The 18531-nt window shown below is 40.9% G+C and overlaps 1 protein-coding gene across 1 annotated transcript in view; it reads left to right on the top strand.

Annotated features, from left to right (window-relative positions):
• TAF1B (TATA-box binding protein associated factor, RNA polymerase I subunit B) overlaps positions 1 to 18095 on the top strand; it is a 43525-nt gene extending 25430 nt beyond the window's left edge. The window contains exons 9-15 of the mRNA XM_056856159.1: positions 6879 to 7026; positions 10699 to 10876; positions 11516 to 11562; positions 13098 to 13188; positions 14903 to 14973; positions 15721 to 15937; positions 17876 to 18095. Coding sequence (XP_056712137.1) covers positions 6879 to 7026; positions 10699 to 10876; positions 11516 to 11562; positions 13098 to 13188; positions 14903 to 14973; positions 15721 to 15937; positions 17876 to 18095 — 972 coding nt within the window. The remainder of the gene's footprint in view (positions 1 to 6878; positions 7027 to 10698; positions 10877 to 11515; positions 11563 to 13097; positions 13189 to 14902; positions 14974 to 15720; positions 15938 to 17875) is intronic.
• The last annotated feature ends 436 nt before the right edge of the window (positions 18096 to 18531 follow it).

Here is an 18531-nt window from a genome sequence, read left to right as displayed (position 1 = left end):
AAAGGTTGTAGCAAGTTGTTTTTGTGTGCATTCTCAGTGCTACTCAGAGAAAGAAACTTTAACATACATGCACTAGAGTTGGACACATGAACTCCAGATATCTATATGTAGACACTGCCAAATAATACCAATGGAGGTGAGACTGTCCATGTCAATAGTCATCTTATTGGTTTTCTCAACTGGAGATGGTGAGTACACGGTGGTGCAATAGAGGTACCGTTGACCGAGGTGGGCACACTCGTTTCTTTTGTCCAGTGATCATTGCTTGCTTACAGGTTTTTGAATCACCATGAAAGTCTGCAGAACCTGTTTGGCCCGGGACAATAGCGGGATAGGGGGAAATGTGTGCACACCCTGAGCAACAGTAGTTCTATAATACTATCTTCAACTCTTATTTAAAAAACAAGCAAACAAACCTGTGATAGAGCCATTGTTGCCTGTGGTGTGTACATAATATTTTCCTTGTTCTGTTTTTGGTTGTGGTCAAACAGATTTGGCAGAGTTGGGTAGCAGTCCAAAAACAATTGTCAAAGGGATAGTGGGATGAAATACATGAGTGTTATGTAGCCTGACCAATGGTAGATCTTTCATGCCACTTTTAATTCTCGGGGGGGGAACCCCACTACTGTTCTGTGTCCCACGATGCATAATTCATTCTCTTGATGATGTACCATTTTATTGTGTATTTGTTTCCATGACCTTTTATTCAGTCCAATGTGTGGCAGAGTTGCTCAAGCTTTTAGTGGACTTACACCGGAGTAACTCTGCATAAGATTGTAGTGTCAAAGAGTATAAGGAGGAGTTACACTTAATGTGATTCATTACTGCCATGCAAATCTCTTTTCTACAATACCATTGACAAAATGAATTTTTCAAAAGAGTTTAAAATGGAAATATATAATGCCTTTGAATGGGAAACCTTATCTGCCTCTAGATGTATTGATATTACCCCCCTGTTCTGAACAGGCAGATCCCCCCCCCTTTGGTCACCATGTAAAATAAATGACCAGAATGATTGGTGTGTGTGGTACTTTCTGACAAGGCTGATATAAAATCTAAGTAAGTAGTTGCGTTCAGTTTTGGCAGCTTGTTTAAAAGCTATGTCTTGCACCTACCCCTGTTTATGTCTTTATACTGTAATGAGGAGTGATACTCTGGCCCAAGTTAATGAATGTCTTTACAAAGTACTTGCACTCTCAGAGAGAATGTCGATATAGATGAGAGAGAGAATTGGATGTTACTGGAAACTAATGAAGCTAGTATGAGTGATTATCATCTTAATCTCCAAATTGCTATATTTGAGAGGCTAGCAGGAGAAACAGGTTGACTTTCAGAAGCAGAGCTGTATTTGAATCAAGGAAGAAAAGGGGGGAGGAGAAGCTGCGAATCTTTTAGGCAGACCTAATTTTTGGTGTCATTAAATCTCCACCCAACGCACCCACCCACCCACAAATTGCATCCTGCTTTATCTTTAAAAAAGAAGGATATAAGTGTGTGTGTGTGTGTGTGTGTTAAGTGCCGTCAAGTCGCTTCCGACTTATGGCGACCCTATGAATGAAAGTCCTCCAAAATGTCCTATCTTTGACAGCCTTGCTCAGATCCTCCAAATTGAAGGCTGTGGCTTCCTTTATTGAGTCAATCCATCTCTTGTTGGGTCTTCCTCTTTTCCTGCTGCCCTCAACTTTTCCTAGCATGACTGTATTTTCCAGTGACTCTTGTCGTCTCATTAGCATGCTGAAATACAATGCAAAACAATTAAGTGATAGATATTGTCGAAGGCTTTCACGGTCAGAGTTCATTGGTTCTTGTAGGTTATCCGGGCTGTGTGACCGTGGTCTTGGTATTTTCTTTCCTGATGTTTCGCCAGCAGCTGTGGCAGGCATCTTCAGAGGAGTAACACTGAAGGACAGTGTCTCTCAGTGTCAAGTGTGTAGGAAGAGTAATATATAGTCAGAAGGGGTTGGGTTTGAGCTGAATCATTGTCCTGCAAAAAGTATCAAAGGTAATGTGCTAATCATTGTCCTGTAAGTATCAAGATAATGTGCTAATGAGGGTGTGGTATGTTAATATGGAACTATTGTATCCTGAAGTGATCTGTTAATGTGTGAAATCCAAAGCTAATCCGCATGGCTATTGTGGACTGTAGTCTTTGTTAGTCTGGAGGTTTTTCAGGACAGGAATAAGGCTTGGCTTGAATAAGCCAAGCCTTATTCCTGTCCTGAAAAACCTCCAGACTAACAAAGACTACAGTCCACAATAGCCATATGGATTAGCTTTGGATTTCACACATTAACAGATCACTTCAGGATACAATAGTTCCATATTAACATACCACACCCTCATTAGCACATTATCTTGATACTTACAGGACAATGATTAGCACATTACCTTTGATACTTTTTGCAGGACAATGATTCAGCTCAAACCCAACCCCTTTCTGACTATATATTACTCTTCCTACACACTTGACACTGAGAGACACTGTCCTTCAGTGTTACTCCTCTGAAGATGCCTGCCACAGCTGCTGGCGAAACGTCAGGAAAGAAAATACCAAGACCACGGTCACACAGCCCGGATAACTTTCAAGAACCAATTAAGTGATAGTTTTAAAAGGAACTTTAATCTCATATATTGATCTACAAAATGCCAGCCTACAAGATACTGAGTCACTAGGTCACTTGTATTTCATGTACCAGGTTGGCTGTAAGTTGTGCATCAGGTAGGCATTGGCAGTATTTTCTGTTCTTACATAATTGATAACTGGCTGCACTGACACAATTGCATCACCAATCCATTAACCCCTTTTGATCTTTTTAATACTGTGTAGTATTCATACTCTCACATGCATGAGAGATTTATCTTAGAGTGACTTGTCTGTACTCATGTTACATCTTACATAAACATGTTGGGGCCCCAAAGGTATACCTGGCAGGTTAAATGTCTGGGAAACTCTACCCATTTTTAGAGCAATAGCGTGAGACTGCTGAGGTCCAGAGCTCATCTAGTCGGTTTTTGTCTCCTCAACTGATGTGCAGTGACCATCAGCATTCTGAAGTTCATGGAGCATGCTCAGTGCTCACCGAATCATTTTGAGTAGGAAGCACATAGGTGGGTATGTTTAATTGACAGATTAATAATTTCCTGCATGGTGTAGTGGTTAAGAGTGGTGGTTTGGAGCGGTGGAGTCAGATCTGGAGAATTGGGTTTGATTCCCCACTGCACATGCATGGTGGAGGCTAATCTGGTGAACTGGATTTGTTTCCCCGCTCCTCCAAATGAAGCCAGCTGGGCGACCTTGGGCTAGTCACACTTTCTCAGCCTCACCTACCTCACAGGGTGTCTGTTGTGGGGAGGGGAAGGGAAGGTGATTGTAAGCCAGTTTGATTTTTCCTTAAGTGGTAGAGAAAGTCAGCATATAAAAACCTTCTTCTTCTTTTTACTTGGTGGTAGGCATTCAATGGTGAACTTTGATATTACAGGGATTAAGTTGTAGGTCTGTGTAGAATTGTATTGAGGATAAATAGTTGGGAAATTCTTCCTACCCATGTTACCTGAATTAGATTGTCTCTGATTTAGTTGGGGAAATTAGCATTGGAGACAGATCTTTGCAAGAGGCAGGGGTAACTTAAGGCCAAATCTGTTGTCTCTGTTTATTTCAAAGTTAACTCTCGCTGTTCAAATGCCGTCACAAGGCTGTACCAATTTCCAAGCCTGTCTGAGCTAGAAGAGAAAGGTGAGATACAAGATGATGATCTGTAAGTTTTTTGGTGACCCTTTGGATATGCTGTATGAAGATACATCTGAGTGATTTGAGGATCTTCTTTTGATGGAAACTCCAGATTGGGTGATAAATCCATTTTCAGACGGAAGTTGGAGTAGTAGAGGAAAACCTAATTGAGCTACAAAATGATATTGAGCTGAAGCCAAAGTTTAAAGAAATCTTACCAAGAGTTTAGGTTACAGAAGGAAATTTCTGATCGCTTCCCACACTATGGACAGTAGTTAAGAAGCTCCTTGGACAGTAGTTAAGAAGCTCCTTGCTCCTTGTTGCATTTCCAACATTGTATTTGGTAGTGCCGTCATCTAACTTCTCAAGCAAAGAAATTGACTCCAGATTACTGAAAGTAGTGAATTAAGACTCCTGCTGAGTTACCTTAAACCAGATGCTGGAAAATTGGGATCACTTCACCAAGCCCATCCGTTGCATTAAGAATTTGTTGAACAGTGAAGTAGTTACTAAATGTGGTATCTAAGATTCTTGCTAAATGACTCTCAGACTTTGAAAAGCTGGATGAAGCTGGATGAAGCTACTTTTACATTGGCTAAAAAGTTGACATTTGTGTGATGTGCAATCCTCAGTGCCGATTACTAAGAGAGTTTGAAAACCAGACATTGTCACCCATAATAATAAAAGCGTGCCACATGTCTGTGGAAAATACCTCTGGTTTGCTGAGACAGGTTGAAAAATTTCCCAGGGGTAGAGTCCCTTGTCTTTCCTTGCTGAATTTCCTTCCTTCGGCTGGCCTAGTTACAAACATGTGAGGGGTTTGCTATATGGTGAACTGTGCACCTCAGTATTTTGGGTTTTCCACAGGAATTATTGGAGTGGCCTTGGGGTAGAGTAAGGGTGCTTTCACACATGCTGAGAAATACACTTTCAATCCATTTTCAATGTACTGTAACAACCATTTGCAAGTGGATTTTGCCATTTCACACAGTAAAATCCAGCTGCAAAGTGCATTGAAATTGGATTGAAAGTGTATTATTCGGCATATGTGAAAGCGCCCTAAGTGTTCTCCTTCCAAGTTCCTGCATGGTCCAGTTCTGTTAAAATTACATGACTGACTACATACTTGAGTTGTTTTTTTAAAATTCCTCTAGAAGGAAGACAAGTATACTAAAACCCATTCTTTTAAAAAATAATGCTTCTGTATCCTAGAATTGTCAATTCCTTGAAAATTAACTTTGAATTCTTACATCTCCAAATCATTATCCTAAAATTAAACTTTGTAGAAGGGTTAACGTTATTTTTTCAGCATTTAAACCTGACCAGTTCTGAAAATAGGTAAATAATTTATTCCTTGGAAGTAGTTAAAATTGTTCTAGGGGTGCAGTAATGTTAGGAAAGTACTCATTTAGCATTAAGTTATTTATTATTTATTATTATTTACTGCATTTGTACCCCCTCTTTCTCCTCAATGTGGACCCAAGGTGGCATACATCATTCTCCTCCTTTCCCTTTTATCTTCACAACAGCCATGTGAGGTAGATTAGACTGAGAGAGTGTGACTGGCCCAAGTTCACCCAGCGAGCTTTCATGGCACGAGTGGGGATTCAAACCCGGGTCTCCCAGATACTAGTACAACACTCTTCACCACTACACCACACTGGCTCTCTTAAGAAATATAAGGCTGTAACGTTTCATGTTAATCTAGATTAGATTCTTCTGACATAATGGGGGTAGAAGCTTTGGAGTCACGGTGAGGGTGGGTGACCAGCTGAAGCAGGAGAAAGAATACACTATACAATGGAGTCAGGTAGGCAGATCCAGCCCAGGTAGTTGCACCAGGTGAAGTAAAAGGCTCCGGGGGTGGGGGAGGGCACACGTCTCCGGTTGAGTTCTGTTTCCCTCTTATGCCTTGTAAAGATTGAGTTGCTTGTGGAGTCAGACTGTTGCTGAGGGTAGGCCTTCCAGAGGGCCTAATATATTTTAAGTACAGGGTTTGAGTTATAGCATGTGCTCCAGATAATTTAGTGGTGAACGTGGCCCACAGCATATACTGTGATGCCACTAGCAAAAGCCACCTCCTTTGCACATACAAGTGTACGCCGTGTGCAGCGCTTGCTCGGCTTATGTCTTTCTCTAGCCCTAGAATCTTAGCTTGGGAAAGGATCTGTCAAAATCCTCTCAGCTGAAACCATACATTCAGTCTCTCCTTTGAAAGCTCAAGAGAAGGAGATAACCTGCCTTCTTTCAACAACATATTCCATGCAGTGACTTAAATTGGGGGAGGGGGGGTCAGATACCGTGCCTAAATGTGCTGTTCTAGTCACCTTGCTTTCCCCCTCTGTTACAGTTTCACTTCTGATTTTTAATATGCTTGGAAATAATGTTGTTTCAGCTTCCCTTTCTTAGGAACAGTGACATGCCCCTGCATTCAGTTGGGTCAGTTAGCTGGGCATTATGTTTCTTGAACATCCTGAGGGAGAAATTTTTTCCCACCCTCGTTTTCCTTAAAAAAAAATTTTTTTTTTTAAATGCTGTTTATTTGCGGGGTAGCGATGAAAGCAGAATGGTGTCATCCTCACCATCAGATTTTGCTGTAAGACTGTTGTCCTAAAACGTCTGAAGATCGCTCTAAACCCCGAGGCGCAATAGTCCTGTAATGCAGGTATTTCTTGTTTTGCAAGAAAAGTCCTTCAGGCAGAAAGGTTACTTTAAAAAAAATCTTGCTGTTTTGAAAGATTGTGAGCGTAGTATGGTTTGTGATAATTTACATGCATGAGTAAACTTTTCAAGCCCTTAACTCTGGGTGGGCTCCGAGAATGTCTGATTAATTGAAATGATCAAAAATGAGAGGGTTTTTTTTTGGGGGGGGGGGCGGTTATGGCCAGAGATATAGATGAGCTTTAAAACAGAAAAATAGTTTTGTTACAACATAAATAAAATAGCCTTTGTTTTCCTGCTGCTGGTGATTCTGACCCCCTTCCCTTTTTGTGCCCGCTTCAATAAAGCATGTGTGTGCATAATAATTTCAATTCCTCCAGTGGGACTTAAAAATGCATTTATCACAGTGTTGAAGAAAAAGAGCTGGAGAAGCAACAATGTTGAAACTTACGGTACAACCTAAAGTTACTTTCCATATTTTGTTTTTCAGTCTTGGCCTGTTTATGAAGACGTTCATAAAAAAATGCAGTCCCTTGCAACATACTTGGAGCTACCTCGTTTTCCAGATATAGCAGAGGACAGCTACTTTCATCCAAATATTCTCTGTATGAAGTATTTAATGGAAGCCAACTTGCCTGGTAAGGGAACCTTGTAGGATTGGCAAAAGCCTGGAGAAAAAAATGTCCAGTCCCTTTAATAGAGGCTTAATGTGTGGAAATGGGCCGCTCTAGCTTTTCATGTCGAGGTAAATGGGTATCATCTAGTACAGTGGTTCCCAAACTTTTCGGGCCACCACTCCCTTGGTTCCACAAACTCAACCCCAGCGCTCCCTACCCTATCGAACAACACAGTTGAAGGGACCCGCCTCTAGCTCCCCCTGCTGCCCCCTTGCCTCTTAGTGCCCCCCTAGGTAATCCCACCGCCCCCAGGGAGTGGTATTGCCCACTTTGGGAACCACTGATCTAGTAAGTAATATTGCATTGAGCCTCTGTTAATGGGAGATGACTGGGTGAGGTGTGATGGAGCAATCCTAAACCTTTGAAGTGTCTAGTTAAATTTTTCATTGATTTTGTTCTCAAATGCTTCCTCAAGAACACATGAAGCCCCATCCACTCTTCTTTCCTTTTTAAATATGGCCATGGCATGGATGGTGGCACAGTCCCATTTTCTTTGCATGTGGCTGGAATTATTTTATTACTATGATGATGATTTTATTAAGTTTCTACCCTGCCCTCCCCAGCAAAGCCAGGCTCAGAGCGGCTCACATGACAATATGCCATATAATAAAACAGAATAAAAAACATTTTAAAACAATAATTAAAATCAGCCCTATAAAATTAGTAGATGAAGGATACCATGTGTCCGATGGTGCCCCTAATTGTGACATATGGCTACAGGCGGGCCAGCAAATGAAAAAGACCCCAGAAGAATGGCATAGGGGTGAGCAGGGTAGGGAGGCCAGCATTTATAGAAAGGAAGCGTACCTGGCCTCAATGATAGGCCTGGCAGAATAACTGTCTTGCATGCCCTGTGGAGCTCCTTAAGGTCTCGCTGGGCCCTGGTCTCATTGGAGAGGTTATTTCACCAGACGGGCCAGAGCAGAAAAGGCCCTGGTCGAGGCCAGCCGGACACTCTTTGTTTTAAATACGTTGTTGACTTCAGATGGTCTTAACCTAGAAATGTTAAAGACAGAATTGAGTTAGTTTAGTTTGTTGGAATTATATCCCACCCTTTCCTGACTACAGTCAGGCTCAGTGCTGCTAACAATCAAGCAATACACTCACTTAAAACGTACAATAAATATAGACTGTTGTTAACACGTTTATTAATTCAAAAATCCAGTTGATGCCCTTAACAGTAGGAGGACTCATGTCCCACCTGCCCCATACCCGGGCGATGCACTCACATTTATCACATGGATTGCAAATAAACAGTACAGAAATCTGCTAGGGCAAAGAAAAGCAAACTGCAAAGAAAACCAAGCAGAAGTCCAAATGAAAGAAGGAACTGTGGTACAACGAAGAAGAGTTGGTTTTTATATGCCGACTTTCTCTACCACTTAAGGGAGAATCAAACTGGCTTACAATCACCTTCCCTTCCCCTCCTCACAACAGACACCTTGTGAGGTATGTGAGGCTGAGAGAGCTGTGACTGGCCCAAGGTCACCCAGCTGGCTTCATGTGTAGGAGTGGGGAAACAAATCCGGTTCACCAGATTAGCGTCCGCCGCTCATGTGGAGGAGTGGGGAATCAACCTTGGTTGTCCAGATCAGACTCCACCGCTCTTAACCACTACACCACGCTAGCTCTCTGTGTGCTGTAGCGTACAGCCAAGCGCACATTTGCCACTCACTCTTCATTGCTGAGTTTAAAAAGCACAGGGGAGGAAGGGCTCTTGTTATGGTACACAACAGCAGCCACTGGCAAGTCAACACCTTTTGCCCCTTCTTATGGACATTGGTTTCCTTGTAGCTTTGGAGGCCCCAAGGCCTTGAGCTTTGACACCCCCTGACTGAAACCGAAGCTGCAAGTTTTGTAAAAACAAGTTAACTGCTTGAAATAGCTCTGTCTAGTCCAGCATCCAGTTTCCACAGCGTATAACCTAATGCTTCTGGGAAGCTCATAACCAAGGTTGAAGGGAATGCCCCTCTGTTGTTTATCCCCAGTGTCTGGTAGTTCAGATGTAAGCTGCTTCCTGAACATGGAGTTTCCACTTAACTATGATGGCTTCTGATAGACCATTCTAAATGCTGGGTTGGATCCAGCAGAGCCTTTTCATGGATAAAAGGATTTCTGACTTTCTTGATTTCCCCCTCCCCAATGTGCTGCAGCCCAAAATTCTTCCTGAAATGTTGCTCTTGGGAACTTCCATGAACAGCATTTCATGGGGCATTTTGGGCTGCAGTGGGAGAGGGGAGATGAGACAGTCACGCTCTGTGGGTGGAAATCCTTCTGTCCACAGAAAGCCTGCATTGAATCCAACCTACTATCTTTCTGGAAATCCTGCCTCATCAAGTTTTGTGAGATCCTTGGAGGAAAGTGGAAAAAAATATGTAACCAATAAAAATAAGCTGCCTTAACTTTCTCCCTCTGGTATCAAAAGCATTACGAGAAATGCACTTCCTAAGTCATATTGTAAACTGCTTTGTAGTTTGAGGTAGTTGATTCATGACATCCTTGCAAACCTGGAGAAATGAGAAATGTTGTTTCTTTGAATCTTGGGAAATATCTATACAGTGATGTGAAGCTTGTAACTACTTTTAACATCGACTGTTACCACACTAAGTATTCCCAGCAATGTATTAAGAGTTTGAAAATGTTATAAAAAACATCGCTTTAAAAGGGCTTTTGGATGCCACGGCTAAAAAATGGCTGGAAGACGTCTCCACAGCTAAAGGGGCCAAACAAAGTGCGAACAGTATTTTTTATAACAGTTTCAAACTCTTAATACATCGGTGGGAATACATAGTGCGAACAGTATTTTTTATAACATTTTCAAACTCTTAATACATCGCTGGGAATACCTTGTGCAGTAACAGCCACAGTGTAAAAGTAAGAATTGAAATAGTTTTAAAATGATTAAATTAATGTTAAAATACAAAATAACAGCCCATGGACTGTTAACACCAGTACTGAGCAGTTCTTCAGAGACTGTTTCTACAGTGCACAATGATTCAACAGAACTTAAATTTAGTTGATATCAAAGGGGGCGTTAAACTGTCTCACAGTGAAATCAATTAAAGGGTTTATTTTTGGCTGAATTGTGCCCAACACGATTAGCATAAACTGAAGTTTGGCTATTTAATGCAACACGTTTTAAGATTCCTGATATAAGATTTTTTGCAAAAGTATAAAACTTGCTGTATTTCAGGTATGGTTGAGGGCATTCAAGTAATACTAGTTAAGGCATTCATTGGGAACTCTCCAGTTTCAGAGAAAACACCATCCATTTAATAGGAAAATGAATTGTCAGGGTGCTTCTCTAGGAGCAGACTGTTGAAGGAATTTTTTAGCTGACCTAGACTGTTGTGTGCTTTGAGATGTTCTGTAATTGTCCTCTGTCTGACCTGAAGTACTTGCTCTGTGGTTATAAGTGTTTTTGATTTGCAATACAATTCCACTTGTTTCTGGAACTTTAAGGGAGCTTGGGATTGTAAACGTAAGGCTGCTTCAAACACTGCACAATTATTACACAGCCAATGTGCAGATGATCTGCATCAGATATGCAAATTCCTTCACAGAACATACATTTCTGAGTAGGAATTTTTATTTTTAATTCATCCTTGGTTTGTTTGTTTTTGACTCATTCAGATGACATGCACAATTGGACTTGTACAATAGTCAAAGAAATTGGTATTGGTAAAGCAGATTTTCTGACACTTCACCCTGGGAAAAAATCAGTCTGGAAAGTGAAATACGATATTATGGCAGTAGCTGTTGTCATAGTGGTGCTGAAAACGCTTTTCTTGCTGGATGATCAATATGAATGGTAAGCATTAATTACTATATAATCAAAGAAAGCGCACTAACTTGTTCATCTCAGGATCATGAACACATTAAGCAAATGTTCTTTTTAACTCCAATTAACCAAACCTCATCTGTTTAGCTAAGTGAAAGAAAAGGTACCCATGCTTTTAGTAGTAGTGTTCCATTTTTAGTAAATGACAATAGCACTTGGAATACTTCTGCTTCTCTTTTAGATGGAACAGCATTATTCAATACAACTCTAAAAGGGATTGATTTTTATTGTGCTCAAGGTTGATTAGAAATATTACATCCTAAGCAACAAAATTGAACCCTTTGGAGTCTTCAGGCCTTAAGCAAATAGTGCATTGTTCCATAGAAGTGGTTTTGGGTGGCCGCCTCGTAGAGGGGCAAGTAATGTTTCAATCAGAGCTCAGGGTTTTATTTTATTTTTAAGTCTAGAAATGATGATGCCTGGACTTTCTTGTTTAAACCAGTTCCAATATTTAATATATTTGAGCAGTTTGGAAAGTGCTGATTGGGGCTGCAATCCTAAGAACACTTCCATGGGAGTAAGGCTACTGAGTAAAATGGAACCTCTGTTTGGAGTAGACCTGCTTAGGATTTCAATAAACTGAGGATATGATGAATATATTATTTTCAGGTATCTGTCGAAGTACGCTGAAGAGAGAAACAAAAAGAAACGAGAAGGTACCAAACATTTCATTGGAAGCCTAGTATAAGTTTTGCAGCACTTACATGATGTTACAGCATCTGAAAGAAAGTTTTATAGGTTTATTTAGTAAACTGGGAATTGAAAAAGAAACTATCAAATCAATCAAATGTATGGGCAAAATGGAGGAAATCTGGGCATGAAATTGGACATTTGATGTTTGAATATGGTTTTCAAGGTGATTAGACTGATTATCACCTTTATATTTCAGGCAGATACAGAAGGAGCATAATAAGTAACAATAAAAAACCTGAATTTTCAGGAATGTAAGAGACGTCCATGATTGGCAAATGCTGATGAAACATAGCCCATCCCCTGTTTGAATAAAAGAATTGGGGATGGGTTGCTTCCTCTCCTTAGTCATTTTCCCCCTGCCCTTGTACGAATTTGTACAAATTTCCCACTGGACCACCACCTCTAATACCTTCCAGGTTTTGGTCAGTAGTTCCTATCCATCCAAGGTATCCTAGGGTAGGGAAGAACATCTTGTCCTTGGGCACAATGCAGATGACATGGGCTGAATCACCCCTTAGAGAAATCCAATATGAATTGGACACATGGAATTTCTGTCAATAAAAACAAGCCCTATAATTCTAAATAGGTGTTCATAAAATATCAAGAAATATAGCTTTTGCTTTGTTCACAATTTAAAGAAACCCAGTGTAGACAGCATAGTATCTAGAATATTGTGTATTTGGGCTCAAAATTAAATTCTCCCATATACTCCCCAGAGAGCCCTTTGGTCATCTCCTGGCAACTTACTGGTGGTCCCTGGCCCAAAGGCCATCCAGCTGTACTCAACAAGGGCCAGAGCCTTCTCGGCTGTGGCCCTTGCCTGGTGGAACTCTCTGTCGAAGGGGACCCAGGCTATTAAAGATCTGGCCCAGTTCTGCTGGGCCTGCAAGATGGAAATGTTCCACCAGGCCCACAGTTAGGGGCAGCAACAGTCTATATGGCTAACATCTTATGCCGGCCTGGATTGAGGGAACCCCCTCTGCAGTTTGCCTCCCAGCCTCTCTACTTTACCAGCTCTCCCGATTGTCATCTGGGCTCCTGCCAGCTGCTACACCTCCCCCCCCCCCCGTTTTACTATTTTATCTGGGGTTTGTTGATTTTAATTAACGCCGCCTTATATTATTGAAGATGTAATGACTTGTGCCTGTTTGTTGAGGTTTTAGTAGTTAAGTTTTATTGTATTGTGGTAGAATATGCTGTTAGCCGCCCTGAGCCCTGCTAGTCAGGGAGAGGGTGGGATACAAGTAGAAACAATAAATAAATAATAAATAAGTAAACTGAGAGTGTCATCTTAGGTTGGTCACTATCTCTATCAAATTGATTTTGCATGACTATTATGAGACTACAGCTGCTATCCTAAGAATGCTTTCCTGGGAGTAACTGAATACAGTGGGACTAACGTCTGAGTAGAGCTGTTTAGGATTTCTCCCTACAATACTACCCTGAGTTCCATGAAGGCATAATGGGTTCAGATTAATAACAGATACTTGTATCACAGGCATTCCAGTTTTTGATATCAGAAAATGGTACAAGGTTGTAAAGAAGGCTATGGATGTGGAGCAAAAGAAAATGGATGAAGAAAGAATCAAGTAGGTGTTAAAAAGCGTCAGCCTATATGTTTGGTTTACAGAAATGAAGCATTTGCTGAGTGACTAATACTTGAGGACAAGCATTGAAATGTGTTGAGCAAAGTTTTTGTTTTGAAATCATTTTCATAATTTCTAAAGCCTGTGGATAACAAAGAAAACCCCTCAACGAAATGCAGCTATCATTGCTCTTGTGAAAAAAGAAAGGGAAAATAAGGAAAGGGGATATTTTTAACGATATAACCATTGGCTGTAATTCTAATAACAGGACAGTAATGTCTTTTAAAATATACTGCCCTTTAATCCACATTGTTTTGGGGTGAAGTAAAAATGTAAGCCGTAGTTATAACAATACCTGTAAGTCCTATTGATTTTCATAAGATTACATAGCTAAAGGCTCAGTTCAGACATGATAGCAAATCATGATTTGGATTTCCTGTGTAGGCATATAGATACTTTTAATTAATTAACTACTTGTGTGGCTTCATATTCCTTCTGTTCAGCTCACTAGTCTCTAGATGTGGTGACATCCGTAGGTATGTCAGACTACAATTAGTACAAATGATTGATCCCGCTTGCATGAGCTGAAGGACCTTAGATTTGTGCTAGGTGTATTTCGGATCCAACCCTCCATCTAGAAATTATTGTGTCTGCTCTTGGGTTCTGGGTATAACTGGGCCCTCTTTGTTTTGGGAATTTTGGTGGGTCCACGATAAGACACATGCAGATCTTTTATTGAACAGGATTTGGGTAAAATATAACTAGCTGGGGATACCCCCAGCAAAGAAGTTGGGGGACAGGTGAACCAACTTCTGAAAGTTGCTTTGTAGAAACTGGTGAGCTGGGTCAGCAGTTTTCTAATTTATTTTTGACAGATAACCTAACATGGGGTGTTATGTTAGAGACATCTAGTTTCTGGTGGACTGCTTAAGTACTCACATAGAGGATGGGCCTAGCAGGCTTAACCTGAGGTCCAGATGCCTTCATGCCTCAGTCCTCCCACTCTTTAACTCCATTTTGTAACCTGGTTCTCGACTTGAAAGGGAGAGCCAGACGGACGATTCTCTGGGCTGAGTATAATGGTTATTAGGGGATTCTGATTCTAGAGTCCAAAAGTTACTCTGGATCAACTTTGTCCTGAAACCCTGGAAGACCAGGTTTTTTCATTGTTACGGGGGAGAATATTGAGGGTGCTATGGAGTAATCTTCCCCATTTCTGTTTCTTTGAGTTTTGCACCTTGTTCCCTGTCAGAATGGTCTATCAGCAGGTAGCCTATTCATTTGGTGATGAAATTTTAGAGAGTTCTCAGTTATTCCTTGGTTCTGACACTGTTGGTTCAAGTAATGTATTTTGTCTGCTGTTTGCATGTATGTGTCATAAACACTTATTTATGGCATGCTCTCTATTATTTGCAAATTATGAATCTTAATTCAAAAAAATTCTAAAATTGAGTTAGCAATCTGTATTTATTTTAAAATTGATAAAATAGGGAAAATGTTCCTACACTTACTTCACAGTTCACTAATTGGCCACAGGGGTATTGATTGAAGGTAAATAATTTTTGCATTTGTCGAAGGTATAATAAAATTTGGCAAGTATCATTGCTAGCCTAATTTGTAATATTTTTCTAGTTTCTTGCCAAAGATCTGGCTGTATTTTGGAGTATTTATACATAAAGAGTTTCTTCCCCCAATATTTCTACTTTTTCATCTGCAGGTTTTTATGGAGATGTGAACAGCCACTCATCCACTTACCCGCCAAAAAGTCTGTCGTTCTCAAGAGCAGGCGTATGTGTACATTTTTTATGCTTACTCATTTTCTACAAAACTGGCCGTGAATCTTTTTATATCACACCATCAACCCAAGAAAAAAAGTGTTTCAGACCAAATTGCTGTAACAACTTGTGCAGAGGGGGCAGGAGGCATTGGTTGGGAACTAGGAGTAGAACTGCCTTTGCCAAGTGTCCTGATTTTTACCCTAGTGGAGTATGCAACACTTTGGATTCCCCCAGCAGGATTTATTTGTTTGTTTGTTTATTTAATTTAATTTGTACCCTGCCTTTCCCCAGCAACCAGGCTCATTTGGTGAAATTTTTTTGGAATATTCCAAGGCTCTTTCTGGTTCTCTTTTTAACAATGCAAGAAGGTGAAGAGTGACACTTTAGACAGAAGGACCATGCCATAGTCCTGCTATCATCGCAGAGGTAGTACAGGAGTTAGGATGATAACCTTTAAAAAGGAGCCTGAACTCCTATTGCTTTCTCAGTTTATTTTTTCTCTCACTTGTGAATAGTAAAACAGCACAAGACTGTGTTGTGCTTCGGTTAACTTCCATGTCATGTGACACCCACATCCTTCAGGAGGATTATAATTGTTGTTAACATTTTACAATTAATACCACTTCCAGGCCTTTTATGAATACCCTTTAAAAACCGAGTTTGTACATGTTATGAAGCATGTGTGTGTGTAAAATCTTAAAATTCTTTAAAAAAATACTTGTGACTGGTTGTGTTGTTGCTTTTTTGCTTTGTTCAGAAATGGTAACCGTCCTTCAGAGACAGTTTCGATCATTGTCTGGCACCGCGGAGCATACCGAGAAGAAAAAGCCTTCAAGTTTTCAGTTTCACTGGACAGCAGAAAGGCCTTGTTTTCATGGGCACCGTCTGGATGGAGTCCTGCAGCAGGAGGGCCACATCCTCGCCACTCAGGACACAGAGTATTGGTTGGGTGCGGCAAAACTGTGCAAAGAGAAGTAAGGATTTGACACTTGTGTGAAGGGTCTGTGATCAGAGGTTTATCTTTTTAAAATCAAGGAGCTTGTGGGCAAATTTTTGTGAAAGGCAGAATTGTTAGAATGGTTACGTTAGACTTTGTTGCGCTTTACAGCACTGTGGTTAGTCCAAAACAATTGCAGGTTTTGTGACTTTTTAGTGTGAGTTTAAAGGAAGGCGTGGCGTTGCTTAGCTGTAACAGGTTGAGAGATGAGAGTGCAGACAGTGCATCGACACTGCAGTGCTGTGATGCTGGAGTAGCTCTTTGGGGACCCCTCCCTCCTTCTGTTCTGTGCCTACTTGCCCAGTGTGTTGGGGCCACTTCAACATCTGTTGAGGAGTAAAAGGTGGTTCAACAGCCAGTACACAGGAGATACAGTGTAGTGTGTGTGTGTGGGGGACTTGTCACCAGTCAGAGTTTGAGGCAGAGGTCCTTCTCCGTTGCTTACATGTGTGTGATGTTCATTGTCCCTGTATTCCGAGTAGGAAGAGTGAAGGATCTGGTTCAGGGTTTGTGTCTAAGGTGCAGTTACCTGTAAGGGCTAGTATTAGCAGTATTCTGTGACAGCGGAGAGGATGTCAACATCCGTACATGGAAATGGAGGGAAAATGGGGGTGTTAACGCTGGACTTTGCTTATGGACAGAGGTGACAGTCCTACCTCTCCACTTGGGGCTGTTATCCAGAACACTTGTAAGCTGCTACTGTGCTATTAGCAGTTGCCTGACCTGCTTGCTGAACATGTGTTAGTGCAAACTGAGTTCTGTGTTTCATATGGCGGAACAAACCATTATAGCCATTATAAATCCAGTTGCGCTTATTTCTGGACTAGGACTGTGGTGATAAATTTAGTCCAGTCCTGCTCCAGACCCCAGCATCCAGTGTGGCCTGGGCACCAGAGAGCTGGAATGATGCCTAATTCAAGCAAACAAACAGTGGTAAGGTAGCCACTAGGAATTCAACAGCTGGGGAAACTGCTCCATGCACCAATGCGCCACATTTTCTGTATGGAATTGGAAGTATTCTTACCATGCTGATGCTGACTGTCAAAATATCATGATTGTTTGCTGTAGTAGAGTGAAATGTCCATGGAGCCACTGAACACCATGCAGCTTGGATTGTCACTGTTATATAAGAATATGTGATTAATTGTTGGGTTGACGGTCTTCTGCTTTCTTGGACTTGTGTACTGTTGTGTAAGTTTCTGTCACTTAGCATTAGCTACCTATTTAATGGGATAACAGAGTAATAAGACATAACAGAGTAGTTCACAGCAAAGGTTATAAAACCCTTGGCAGACTGTGTGTGTAAAGTGCCGTCAAGTCGCAGCTGACTTGTGGCAACCCAGTAGGGTTTTCAAGGCAACAGACAAACAAAAATGGTTTGACATTGCCTTTCTCTGTATAGCAACCCTGGTTTTCCTTGGTGGTCTCCCATCCAAGTACTAACCAGGGCCAACCCTACCTAGCTTCTGAGATCTGACGAGATCAGGCTAGCCTGGGTCATCCAGATCAGGGCCTTGGCAGATTACAAGTGCCATATAAATGCTTAGCTGTAACTAGAAGGAGCAGTACAGGAAGAGTTTTAGTTAGCAGCAGCGATGTGCGTTTTCCAGGACAATTTTAATCAGAATAATTTCCAATTCAAATTTAAATAAATAATGTTAGGAAAAGAAGGCAAAAATACCATATACACGCCTGGACCATGTACAAGCAATGGTGTTTGCCCATGCTTCATATTCCACATTTAGCCCATCTAACATTATTGTTTTGCAAAATGACAGTCCTGGCAATTATCGATAGACTACGTTTACATATATGGGGTGGAAAATCTAGCAGTGATACAATGGGCCTATCTGGATGCTGTAATTTAGGATGTGTGTGTAATATTATAGCCCTTTTTCTTTCTTTCTCTTTACAGGAAATGTGGTCACCTGGCACACTATAAAGAGTCAGACTTTCCTCATACTTACCAGTTTGTGTTAAGCCTGTTCTCCTTCATCCTAAGGGTCCAGCCTTCTCTCATCCATGAACAGGTGTGTGCTATAGAACACGCACTCTTCTATTCAGAGATACATGAGAAACCCAGAATTCCCCAAGATAAAGAAGTACAAAGTCTTGAAGATCTTGGTCTAGGATAACAATGTGAAAACCTTCTTGCAGTAAGTGATACAGCTCAGGATATTGATTTTGTGCTTCCATTGAACACCACTGAAAGTAGAGCATTGGACAGCGACATTCTTCGTGCAGCTAATCTGTGCGTGTAATTAATATACGTAGGAAAATTGCATAACAGGAGAGATCTTGATATTACTTGTTACCAAATTTTTTTTTTCATACAATGACTTTGTAAAGTTTTCATAGATCTGTATGTATTCTGATTTTTTTTTATTTAAAAGGTAGCCTTATTTTTCCACTGTAAAAATGAATCCTTAATATGCTGGGATTTAATAATATATTTTTTTCCAGACAGAATTATTAAGCTACAGTTTAGCTGCTTTCTGATGGCAACTTAGAGCTTTGTAAGCAGGGTGGTGGTTTCCATCAGGCAGAGGTATGCTGCCAGTTATTTTGTTT

This window comes from Euleptes europaea, chromosome 10 (assembly GCF_029931775.1).
Source record: "Euleptes europaea isolate rEulEur1 chromosome 10, rEulEur1.hap1, whole genome shotgun sequence".
NCBI lineage: Eukaryota > Metazoa > Chordata > Lepidosauria > Squamata > Sphaerodactylidae > Euleptes > Euleptes europaea.
The sequence above is the reverse complement of the archived record's forward strand: the minus strand, read 5'-3'. Positions and strand labels throughout refer to the sequence as shown.